Genomic DNA, 12,082 nt, shown 5'->3' on the forward strand with positions numbered 1-12,082 from the left:
GAGGTGAAGGTATATGGTTCGCATTCTGACACAGCAGAGAGTTTAATATGGGACACTGGCTGCTGATACGAATGTAAGTTTGGGGTGGTAAGGACCCTTAAGGACCCTCAGGGTCCTCCGTCCACGGAGGATGATTGACAATCAGCATGAGCATCACGGTTGGACGGAGCCGGGTTCCAGTCCACGCTCCATGCAAGCTTGCGCAAGTCACTTACTCTCCCCGAGCTTTTTAGTGCCTCGTCTGTAACACGGGGGCAAGTCAGAGACTTGTTTTGAAGATTAAAATACAGCAACCGAACGCAGTGAGTTCCCTTCTTCCTTTAGAGCTTTTAAAGCCAATTTGCCCTTGAACTTTAAGGTGTGAGCGATTTCAGAATTCCAAGTCCTAAATCATGCATGCTAAACTATTCAGACAACACCGTCGCTAATAGGAACACTGCTCTCCTGCTTTCCTTGGATTTCACGAAGTCCAAGAGCTGACCAGTCTGTCTAGCTCAGCCTCAGCTGACAAGAGGAAGGACCCCATTTCTTCCTCCCCGATCGTGCTGTTGCAAACCTGACCTGCCTCCCACAGCAAGGACTAAAATTAGGCAAGGAAGTATGAAAATAAACCTGTCATTGCACTGTGTGTTTTGATCTTCCATTGTAGTGGGGCGTCACCAACTTGAAAGTATCTGTGTTCTTGTGGCGGAACCCAAGTACCCACCAACAGTATACCGTTTTCTCGGCTGAGATGTTGAGTGGGTTCAAAGTAGTGTGTGCGCCCGATTTCAAATCTCAGCTCCCACAGAGAGCTAGACTGCTGGCTGTGGGGGCTGGGGAGAAGTGAAAGTATCAATCATTTGCTTCCTTGAGCTCTTTTTCTAAAATTCCCATTTGGTGGTCTACCCGGGTGTAAGATTCAACCTGTCGTGACTCCTCCTTCGGTAATAGGAACGGCGTCCTGAAGTGTCTGACATTTCGTGGCCCTTCAGACCACTCCAGAAAGGACACTTCGTTATGGGGTTTTCACTTTTGGACCCTTTGGGAAAACAAGGGCACGTTCTCTTTCGGTCCCCTAACATTATTTTCACAAGCGCTTTTACCTAATCTTTGTCCTTACTGTGGGATCCAGGTCAAGTCTGTGGCAGCGTGACCAGGCAGGAGAGAGGGCTTTGGGGCTGGGGTGGGGTGAGGAATGTTACTGTCTTTGCACCTGATTCCCTGTGAGCCTCCTGTGATGCAGACGAGGAACTATGCCAGGACCAATATCGATCATAGGCCATTGGGCACCATGAAATGTATCCAAGGGCGAGGGTTTATGTACAGGTGGACAAGGACCAGTGGGAAGCTACTCTTCCGGGTGGCAGCTCTGTTGCAGTCTGGATGTGCACGTGTCACGCGATCAGCCACCTTGGACACGCCCATATAGTTGTGCTGTTCTCCCGCAAGTGCATTTGCTGAGAATGGCTACGTGGCAGAATTATTAAATATTGTAGGAATACCTAGTATGAATGAAGGGCTTTATGCTACTCTTCCAACATCTCAAGTACAGTAAAGTAAGCTAAGGAACGACACCTAACATTTGTATAGCACACGACAGTATGACCTTCCACATTAGCTGATGCAATGCTGAGAGTCACCCCGTGAGTCAATGAGGTAGGAAACCTCAGTAAAGGCACTGGCCCAAGGTCATCTAGCAAGTGGTAGTCACCGTCCTGGAATCTTAAGGTTCAAATACTTCCTATCCAGGGCTCTCAATAGTCATTTACGTGTCACACCCACTGAGAAGCCCAAGATGCCTCAGATATGAGGTGGTATCTCCTTTCCTCCCTCTTTGTCTCTATCTCTGTCTCTCTCTCATTGTGGGTGTGTGTCTGTCTCTCTCTCACACACACATACTGTGTAGAACTCCGTTCTGGAGCACGGTGCTACATTTTTTCCAAGACTGTGCTGATGCCCTCGGACTGCATTTGTAGAGGGAGGCGGTTTCGTGCTCGTGTGCACATTTCCCTCCGTTTGTCAGCTGCAACACACTCTCTGGTACCAGCTATCTCAAGGTGCGGGTTTGGGAGACAAAGATCTAAGAGCTAGGCTGATGGCAGCACATATATGGAAATAAAATCATTCAGTGTCGCAAAGATTACAGTACATCGTCTGTCGTTACTTCATTGGAAAATCTAACGTCTTGGCACCTATTGATCTTTGCAGAATGATTTTACCTTTAATTTCCCTGAGGTTGGCCCCAGCGAGCCTGGGGTTAATCATACAGGGATTGACAGATGGCAGGAAATGCCCCCTGAGGCCCATTTATGCACGGTGAAGAGGGGTTAGCGTGAGGGATGCTCCCGGTCAGGAGGTCACTACCTGCCACCTCTTCTAGTTGTCAGAATAATGGTCCCGCCACCCATCACTTAGAATCGGCCATTGAGCAAGAACATAATGAGAACACCGGGATTGCTTCCCACTTCCTTTTGTCCCTTCAAGTCCCATCTGTGCATTGGAGCTCCCTTTGAAGACAAAGGAGATCATACGGGAGGTGTCTGGGTGGGTTTGTAAATTGGGCCCCGGAGGAAGAGAGGGGCCTGATCATTAGGCTGTCCCGTTTTAACATCCCAGCCTTCCCGCCTGGAGGACTGAGTCCAATGCTTTGGACTTACCAGATGCTGGGTTACTACTGGCCTCACTTATGACATGTGCTGCAATTCGAGGATCCTGATCACCTGAAACGAAACCAAGAGCCCACTGTCAGGCCGAAGCAAAACAAAACTGCCCACAGGGTCATTTGATCTGGTTCTGCAGCTATGTAAGGGAGACTGGGCTTCAACACGCTACCCAAAAGGGAAGGTAAAGTGCTCTGAAATCTCTGTCACAGGGAAAAGTTGGTTTCTAGAATCTGGACACCTGAACTGGCTCTTGGCACTGATACCATTCTTCTACAGGCTCTTTGGCACTCAGCTCCTCTTTGCCTACATTGATTCTGGCTAAAACTCCTTGTCTTCATTAAACATATTTGGAAGCTTGCCTTTGGAAACAGCTCCCAACCACTGGGAATCTCACTGGGCACCAAGGTCATGTCTGTGCACTTAGCTGGTGTGATGCTCATGGTGTCTGATGTGGTCAAGCAACTGGCCAAACAATTGTACCTGTCTCGAGTTGTTTCTTGTGTTAAAAGCTTACTTTTTAATCAGATATGCTGATCTCCTGAGTGCAGAGACTATGGGGAAGTTCCTTCTTTTCCCAGTCATGAGCCTGATGTCAGACACCGTGTAGGTGCCCTATAAATATTGGATCGAATTGCATGACCTACATAACCAGTTTCCTCAAGCTAATCCTTTTCCTGAAGACTTCTAGGCAACATCCATGTGAACTGTCTCCTCAAATCTCGCTGTAAGTAACAGACAAGATGGTGCCACTCAACATATCTTACTGTCATTTTGAAGACAGAACCTTCATGGAAATCAGATGACCCAGTGCATCCAGAGCAACAGCAAGCTCTGAGTACTCTCTTCGCCTCAGAAGACAGTATCTGTATCTCTGTATATATATATTTCCTTGTATGCATAAAGTTACAGAAGCCATAGCATAGCAAAGTCATTTTCACTGACTTTGTGAGTAACAGTCCACCAACCCCCATCCACCAAAACTCCCTCTCTCCCATAGTCGGCTGCTTGGCCCACTCCAGACATTATTGTGTTTGCTTTGGGGTGCTATGGGGAACAGGGAAAGTTGGAGTGTCCAGAAAAGGAGGTGGCTGGGAGAGGAAAGGCCTTAGAAAGTGTCACAGGAGGAACAATGGAAGACCCTGCAGACGTTTAACCTGGAGAAAAAAACGCCCAGGGGCCATGATTGTCGTTTTCAGCATGTGGACAGTTGCTGTATAAGAAGAAGAGTTCTACTTTGCTCAGTATGGTCCCAAAGAGCAGAAGTGGGTCCAGTGAGTGGAGATTCCAGGAGCGACTTTCAACTCCAGAGGAGAAGAGATTTCTCTCAAGTAGGATAGCAATCTTATTATAATTAGTAGAGCCATTTAAAAATGGCCCCGGATGATTAACGAGATAGAAGGTACCTAGGCACATCAGGGCAGGGGCCTGATGGTCAGTGCTGTTGTGAAGGAGATTCATATTCTGTGGGTGGTGCTACATTTGAGAACCCTTCCACTCAAGATCCTTTCCAACCCTGAGATGTTTGAGATGTGCTGGCATCAGGAACAGGGCAAAGAATAGAACGTTGTCACACGGTATCATTCCTTGATCCCAGATGCTCCACTGGCCATGGTCCCCCATGAAAACCTGTTATCGCTGAGCGATGAATGCCACTGCTACCAAATGATGACTTCCTGGTCCTCTTATCCTCTGTAAGTGGGGCCATGCTGTATGGTTGCTTTGATTAAGATACTGAAAATATCGGCATTTCTTCATACTTGGTATTGTCAGTGTTACAGGCACACGGCCTTCCCCATAGACGTGTAGAAACAAAGCCTTCCCAAATCACAGGCATTAGAGAAGGTATCGATTTGGCCATTGTATTCCTGTTTTATTTCCGGGGCTAAAAAGTTCCCTAATTCATCAACTGGGCCATTCAGTATAATCAGCCGAAAGCTTCCTTTTAGTTTTTAAGTATTTATAAAAAGTTAGTACATAGCACCTACCTTTTTGCATTGCAACACTATTTTCTTTCTTCATCTCTTTGTTTAGCATTATATCCTAAAATAAGAATCATTGCAAAAGGTCATTTTGACAGGAAATGTGGTGTGGGGTTTCAGAGGCATCATTCATCGGGCACCTGTCATGACTCTATCGCCTGTTCCTGGTGAGGATTATCACACGGACTTAGATCCTGTCATTAAATTCCATCATACTGATTGAGAGTCCAAGGCTCAGACAGATGAGCTGACAGCCCAGAAAGCCCAGGGGTGAGCCTGCAGCAGAATCTGGGCCTTATTATCTCCATTGCAGTGCTCTCTCCAGACCAGAGGCTGTGCTGCTGACCTTTCCTGTGACCCCAGCCTCCTTGCCTTTGACAGGTATTGACAAATAATGCTGAATGGGGAGAAGTTTCTACCCTGGGAACTGGTATATAGAATATTATTAAACACAAAGCATGGTGTGTATCAGGATAAAATTGGCCTGAAATCTCTTAGGAAATGGTAAGAGTCAGTTTGACCTTGGGAAGGAATTCCAGACCACGAAGAGACCCTCGGACATGGTTTTTTGGTCCCTGTCAATGGGATGAGGAAATTCTCTTCTTGCTGGTTGCCTTGCGTGGCCTGTATTTATTTAATCAGCAGATAGGAAACACAGGTAATCTCCCAGCGATGCCGGGGTTCAAAGGCAAATGCAACACTTTTTAAGGGGTTTCTTTTCACTCAGCAACTGGGGGAAGCTAGAGGTACTCAAAGAAGTGAACAGGGACAGCCCTCAGCACAAGCAGGAAGGTCATAACGGCTACGGTTGCCATTTTAAAGATCCTGAATACAAGGCTTAACTGGCTGGCATGAGGTCACCCAAGGAGTCTGAGGCAGAAGCCAAGAGCAAAAGCCATGAGATCACATTCAGAGGACGACTTAGCTCACACCATCACTCTGGACTCTAAACACACGGGAGGAACACAGTAGTATCTTTACATCTGATCATCCAAGTCCCATTACTGGACTCCATTTTCTACAGGGCCCTTCCTTTTCCGTTCTTCCCCGGGAGGAATCGGTGTTGGCACTGTTGAGCGTCCTGTTGCAGCCTCAGCTCGGTTGCCAGATGTGAGGGTGTAAGTCACAGAGCCCCAATGGGGAATCTGAGCCTCGAAATGCTCACAGGGGCCCACGGGGCTTTAACTTTCCACTTGAGCTAGATTGTGGCGCTGAGAAAGTGCGGTGACAGGAAAATGTTTGTGAGACAGCAAGTAAACAAATGAGTATTTAGTGTCTTTTCAAAAATGGAGTGTGATGATTGAGGGTGAGATACTTTTAGGCTACGTGGTTGCGCTGGTGTCGGGGCTTGGCCAAGATGAAAACGTGAAGTCAGCAAAGTTTGTCTTTTATGTGCCTGGCCTTGCCTTTCTGTGAACTTTCCCTCAGCCGCACTCCCCAGGGCCTTTTTTTCCCCTTGTTTCACTCCACACCTCGACTGAAAGTTGCCTTTTAAAGTTGCCTTTCAGAAAATCTGGGACTAGTTATTTCTCTCTCAGTGAGAAGTCTATGTGGGAGGCATGGACAGGTTGACCTTTACCTTGAAAAGGAAAATGCTTTGACCCCATCAAGGACACCTCAGGCCTCGGTGGGCAGACAGCCCTGGAATGGACCAGTCTAGTGGGGTGGGGTGGGTAGTATGTTTTAATGTGAAGTTACACTATTCAAGATGCTGCCTCCACTTACCCTAGCATAAGCCCTGAATCCCATCTTCCCCTTAAAGGGACAAGCAGGTGTTCCCTGCCTCAGGAGACAATGAGTTGCTTGTTACTAGAGGTGTCCAAACAGAGTTTGGTGACCACCGGGAAGGGACTACCCGGGAGAAAAACTGAAGTCCTGGGTTGATAATTGGATCTTGTGATTTTTTTTCTTTCCTTTTTTTTTTAAGTAGGCTTTGGGCTCAGCATGGAGCCCCATGCGGGGCTTGAACTCATGATTCTGGGATCAAGACCTGAGCTCAGATCAAGAGACAGACACTTAACCGACTGAGCCACCCAGGCACCCTTAGATCCAGTGATTTCTAGGACCCCTTCAAGTCCTATGATTTGGAGCCCCCAAAACTCAAACGTTAAGTTGCCCGGGACCAGTCAGACTGAAACCCAGAAAGAACGCCTGGTAACACTCACTAAGAATATTAAAATCCAATTTGGGGTTACTGTGCAGTTGGCCTGTTGGAGTGTTTAAAAATTCCAACATGTTGTTTAGCATGAGAAATCTGGGAGAATAGATATAGAAAAGGGGGTCAGTCTTTGGAAGAAGACTTGGTGTCGCAAACTACCGTGTGTATCCTAGGTACACGGGCGCAGACTAGGGTCCCGCCCCTATGGCAGTAGAGGCAAGGGGCTTCCTCTGCTACATGTAAGGAGCCCTGGTTGACATGCTAAGAAGGTCTGTCACTTTTTCTCATGCAAGCAGAAGCAGAGAGGCCAAGCCGGCTGCTTTCCTTGCCCCTAACCTGGGTAGCTGACTGGGGAAGTCTTACAAATCTGAGCTGAAATAAAGCCATTAGCAATTGGCAGTTGAACTGTGAAACTCGCAGTAAGAAAGAGACAGGGAGGAGAAAACCCAACAGCCATTCTCACTGCCTTGGAGGAAACACAAGGCTGATCGTATAATTACAGAATGTCAGCGCTGATCGACTCAGCCCTCTCATTTATAGATGAGAAAACAGGCCCAGAGAGGTGAAGTCGTTTGCCCAAGGTCACACGGCCAGGCGCACTAAATCTGCCATTTGGATGATTAACTGTTGTCCTGAAAGTGGCTTTATTCACCCTTAATTTTGCAATATCTCCCAACCCTTATGGTTCTGGTGAGACTCCTTGAAGAACCAGAGAAACTCAAGTCATTTCCAAGCCTGGAAAATAAAGAGGGGTCTTCATCTAAAACCTAGGCTAGTGTAAAGAACGCAAAAGCTAGCAGCAGACTTGGGCTGCGTTCTGATTCCTGTAGGTGACACCTTAATAGACTTTAGAGTCTTGACTCTTGGAATAAATGACACATTGGGGACAGTGCAGGAGGACAGGTATAAGCTCAGGTCATATCATAAGCCCTTTACTCCCGGGTCAAATCGCACAGCATGTTATGTATGTACGCATGTATTGAAATATATAGTTTAAATGCAATGGAATACTACATGGCAATGAGAAAGAATGACATCTGGCCATGTGTAGCAACGTGGATGGGACTCGAGGGTGTTNGAAATTGAAATGTAAAGAAAAAAGAAATATATAGTTTAAAATATTTATTTATTTTGAGAGAGAGAGAAAGTGCAAGCAGGGGAGGGGCAGAGAGAGAGCGAGTGAGCGAGAATCCCAAGCAGGCTCCATGCTGTCAGCACAGAGATGGACACAGGGCTCGAACTCACGAATTGTGAGATCATGACCTGAGTTGAAATCAAGAGTTGGATGCTTAACTGACTGAGCCATCTTGGTGCCCCTAAATTATACATCATTTATATGTGAGAAATAACTCCTTTTGGTTTATCCAGATACAGCCCCACCCCCAGCCCACTGGGCACAAAGTTGCCTCCTATTCGCAGCCCCAAAGTGAGGTGAGGGCCAAGGGTATTTACTCAGTGCTCTGAGAGGGAAACAAGCAGAAAGAGTTCTTGATGTTCTGCTTTAGGAGAAAGAGCTTCTAGACTCCTTTCCATGATGATGGAACCAATGTTGTAAATGTATCCTCAGGAAACATTCTAAAACCTCTTGTTTTCCATCCCCGTTATAGGCGCCAGTGACCTCATGCTGGGCCCTGTGTCTGCCTCAGGTCTTGACCAGCCCTAGAGTGGACTGGCTTCACGGGCAAGCGGTGTCATGTGGGGTCTGGTTTGAGCGGCACCAAGGAAGTCCGTCCCCCTTTCCCAACACCTCTCCTCAGGAAAAAGGGAAAAGATCTCCCTTTCGTGGCACCTGAAATTCCGTCATCAGAGAAACATTCCTTCGTGTGTGAGGGCATCAGTCTTGTGAAGTCCCTGGGACCCAGCGGACCCACCGTTCCCGCCTAGTATGGTGAAGGCAGCACCGTACCATGGCTGTGCCAGGGCTTTGGTGGCCAGTGTTTATTGCTCCCTGACCACAGGTCCACGGTGACAAGGCACCGAAGTTTGGATGGAAAGATCAGAAACTACTAAAGGACAAAGTCAGTGTGCTTCACAATGCTCACAGAGGCGGCTGTGTATACGAGCCCGTGATGTGTGTGAATGCGCCCATGAGAGCGTGTAATCTCCCTGGGAGAGGCCTTTTTGTTCTTCTCAAGAACATTCCCGAGTGTGCACACTTCCAATTCTCCTTCCCCTTTCCACATGGGATTTGGGCTTCATTTTTTGGGGGGGTGGGGTGGGGGGATGCCTACACCCACGTGTGTATGTAGGCACATATGTACGTATGTATATAAAACAAATGTCTGCGCTTTTACATCGCCCGGTTTCAGATTCCCAACCTAGCAAACGCAGTAAAACTTTTCAATGACACTTTAATTAGCAACTGGGCTCCTTACCTTGAGAAAGGCTTCAAACCGGCTTTTAATTTCCTCACAGTTCAGTAAGGATAAGGACCCCTCTCCTTTGTTGCATTTCTGTAACGTTTTCATGAACACAAAATCTTCATAAAGATTCCTTTCATCTTCTATCTGTGAAATAACAGGGACATGAGAAACCTAATTCTGGGACACGCTGCTAATGATGTCTGCCTCTACACTCACTTCCACAGCACCAGCAACAGGAGGGGGACCTTGCAGATATAAATGGGGAATAAAAGCTATTATACCGAATTTTTGTTATCTGCTGTTAGCGGTTAAAAAATCGACCAAAGCCAGCAATTAAAACATCATATTATCTGAGACTCTAGGGAGAAATCACAGCCTTTCTAACAAACTTTCATTTCAAAGCGTACATTTTGTCTATGTAGTACAGCAGCAATGTTCTAGAATGATCTCTCACTCACTGCTCTAGTAATGATCGGTCATTGTGAGCACGGTCTATAACATAGTTTTCTGCTGAGCTCATTTGCCCACTTCATTGTAGTTTGTGCTGTGGTGCTTTGTAAAGAGAATTTAATTTGCAATGTGTGCCAATTAACTGAAGGTCTAATTACGTCTCTTTCATTTTTAACTTTAGTATTTGTGGAAAACATTTGCATTTTTTAGGAAATCATCTTTCATTCCCAAAGTAAATGAGATCTTTTATTTTCCAATGTCTTTGACTAATTAAATATACGGAATGCACTTGTATAATCAACGAATTCTGTGCCATTTTCTTGTTTGATAATTACATTTTTAGATTCAAAACAAGATCCAATTAGCCAGCGGTTCCCACTGTCCCTAAGAGAGCACCTAAATGCTTTGGTAAATTTGGTCAATGCTCCCCCCACCCATAGAGGCTAGGCTTAGGGCCAGGCATTTGATTGACAGAGCCCACCGGGCCAAACACAGACAAACAGACCCAGAACACCCCTCTTTTCTGTGCAAGCTAAAATATGGGTAACCCAGTGAATGGCCTGGACCGTCACTGCCCCTCCTTATCCTGATGAAAACCTTCGTGGCCTTGATTCTAGGCTGGCATCCCAATAGAGGGCATTCAAACATCGCTGGGAAAATGCAGTCTCTGGAGGCTGTACACCCACGATTCCTACATCCAGACTTTTAGGAACAGCCAGATAAGTGATCAAATTTCTCCTTTTCATATATGATCGATGAGATGCCCTGCAGTGGACGTGGGTAGACTCATGGAGACAGGATGAAACCTAACAACTATTTTTTCCTCGGAATGCAAAACTACCTACTAAGTTACTCTACTGTTTTGTTCCTGTGAGTCCGGCCACTTAAGAAGATAAAACCCCTCAGAGGGAAACTGAGGAACTTGCAACTGCAATCAGTGTTTGCAGAATTATAGAGAGAACGCCACTTTTACTATAAAACTGCAAATTCTGGGACTTTTCCATGTCTGCGCCGCTCTGAAGCACTATGTCATCTCAGACCAAATTCACACTCTCCTCTAGTTGGCAATTAAAAAAAAAAGTTGTCTCTATCAGAAGAAAAGTTTACTTTTTAAGTAAAACTTGAGCAGATAATTATAGCTAATGCCTCCCCCGTGCTTCCTTTGTGCCAGGCTCTGTTCTAAGCTTGCTACAAACTAAATTCATTTCATCTACAGGGCGGACACTATTACCTTCCCCAGTTCTCGAATGTGGAAACTGAGGCATAGAAAATAGAAAATGCCTTGCCCACGATCACAGGGCTAATAAGGGGCAGCGTCGAGATTTGAACCCAGGCAGTCTGACTCCAGAGACCAGAATAGGACACCTTGTCCTACAGGACTAGATGTCAAACATTATGCCACAAGACCATTTCTCCATCTGGGTTCTCCATCAGGAACCCAACCAACCTGCCCATCAGTAAGGACCCCCAAATGTAATTAATAAGGGCTTGTGGTTCCTCTTACCTTGTCCAGTCTTCTGTGAAGATACACAGCAAAGAGTGCTGACCCAATCATCTGGGTGATGAGAAAAACGGTAAGTAAATACATAAAAATTTTCATACTGACGGGTGGTCCAGTGGCCACAGAGCGGGGAGCAGTTTGACTATATGTTTCGATCATGCTGTGTTAGAGTTGAAATGATATCTTCAGACCGAGAAGGTGGCAGCGGCAGCATGAGAACACTGTCAAAGTGGCCACCTTACTCAGGATTAGTTAAGAGCACACAATCGTTGCAGCCCACACTTCCTGGAAAATGTGCTTCGTAGTCTTCTCTCCCGGCAAAAAAAGTTACGTAAAGGTTTTTTTTTTTTTTTTTTAAATTATACCCATATCATTCACTTCCAGGCTTTCCCTTCTGTTAGTAAAGAAGAAACAAGTTTCTTCTTCCATACATTCATTCTTGCCTTGAAATGTCATAGACTTCTTAACAGACAATGGCAGTATTTTTCCTATCGCTAACTTTCTGGGTTCACCAGTTTCAAGGAAAGTGACAAATTCATCCACCAGCAACAGACGTATTTCAATTTCAATCTTACTAATACAACCCGGGAACCTGGCGTATGGGGAAAGAAACAAGTGTCAACAAAAGTTTGGATTCATTCTGTGACTGGTGTCCCACTGCCTACTTGCCCCTCAGTACTTCTTTAATCTTTAAAACCCAACAAAATCCCAGCAGCTTGTCAAGTCGGGTCTACGTGGCATAAAGCAAAAAGGAGTGCCGACAATTATTAGATCGAATTTAGCTGGAAAGGTAATTCAAGAAAAATAAATTTCTCAAAGGCCAAGAGGAGTAGAGTCTTGAAGGAAATCAGTCCAAAACTCTGGGATCGAGGTTAAAGTTGGAATCTTTGCTGGACTTAGCCAAATTGCTTGTCTACACACTGTTCTAAACTGTCAGATAATGGCTCAGAATAGAGAAAATAGGCTCCAGTTAAGATACTTGAATT

At 45.9% G+C, this 12,082-nt stretch overlaps 1 protein-coding gene across 1 annotated transcript in view; it reads right to left on the minus strand.

Annotated features, from left to right (window-relative positions):
• The window catches only part of CD40LG (CD40 ligand), a 12,727-nt gene extending 1,402 nt beyond the window's left edge, over positions 1 to 11,325 (minus strand). The window contains exons 1-4 of the mRNA XM_077774160.1: positions 11,100 to 11,325; positions 9,158 to 9,289; positions 4,631 to 4,685; positions 2,640 to 2,702 (exon numbers count right to left, since the gene is read on the minus strand). Coding sequence (XP_077630286.1) covers positions 2,640 to 2,702; positions 4,631 to 4,685; positions 9,158 to 9,289; positions 11,100 to 11,255 — 406 coding nt within the window. The 5' untranslated portion in view covers positions 11,256 to 11,325. The remainder of the gene's footprint in view (positions 1 to 2,639; positions 2,703 to 4,630; positions 4,686 to 9,157; positions 9,290 to 11,099) is intronic.
• Between the last annotated feature and the right edge of the window lie 757 nt (positions 11,326 to 12,082).

The sequence above is a fragment of the Crocuta crocuta genome, unplaced genomic scaffold (assembly GCF_008692635.1).
Source record: "Crocuta crocuta isolate KB4526 unplaced genomic scaffold, BGI_CrCroc_1.0 scaffold241, whole genome shotgun sequence".
Classification (NCBI taxonomy): domain Eukaryota; kingdom Metazoa; phylum Chordata; class Mammalia; order Carnivora; family Hyaenidae; genus Crocuta; species Crocuta crocuta.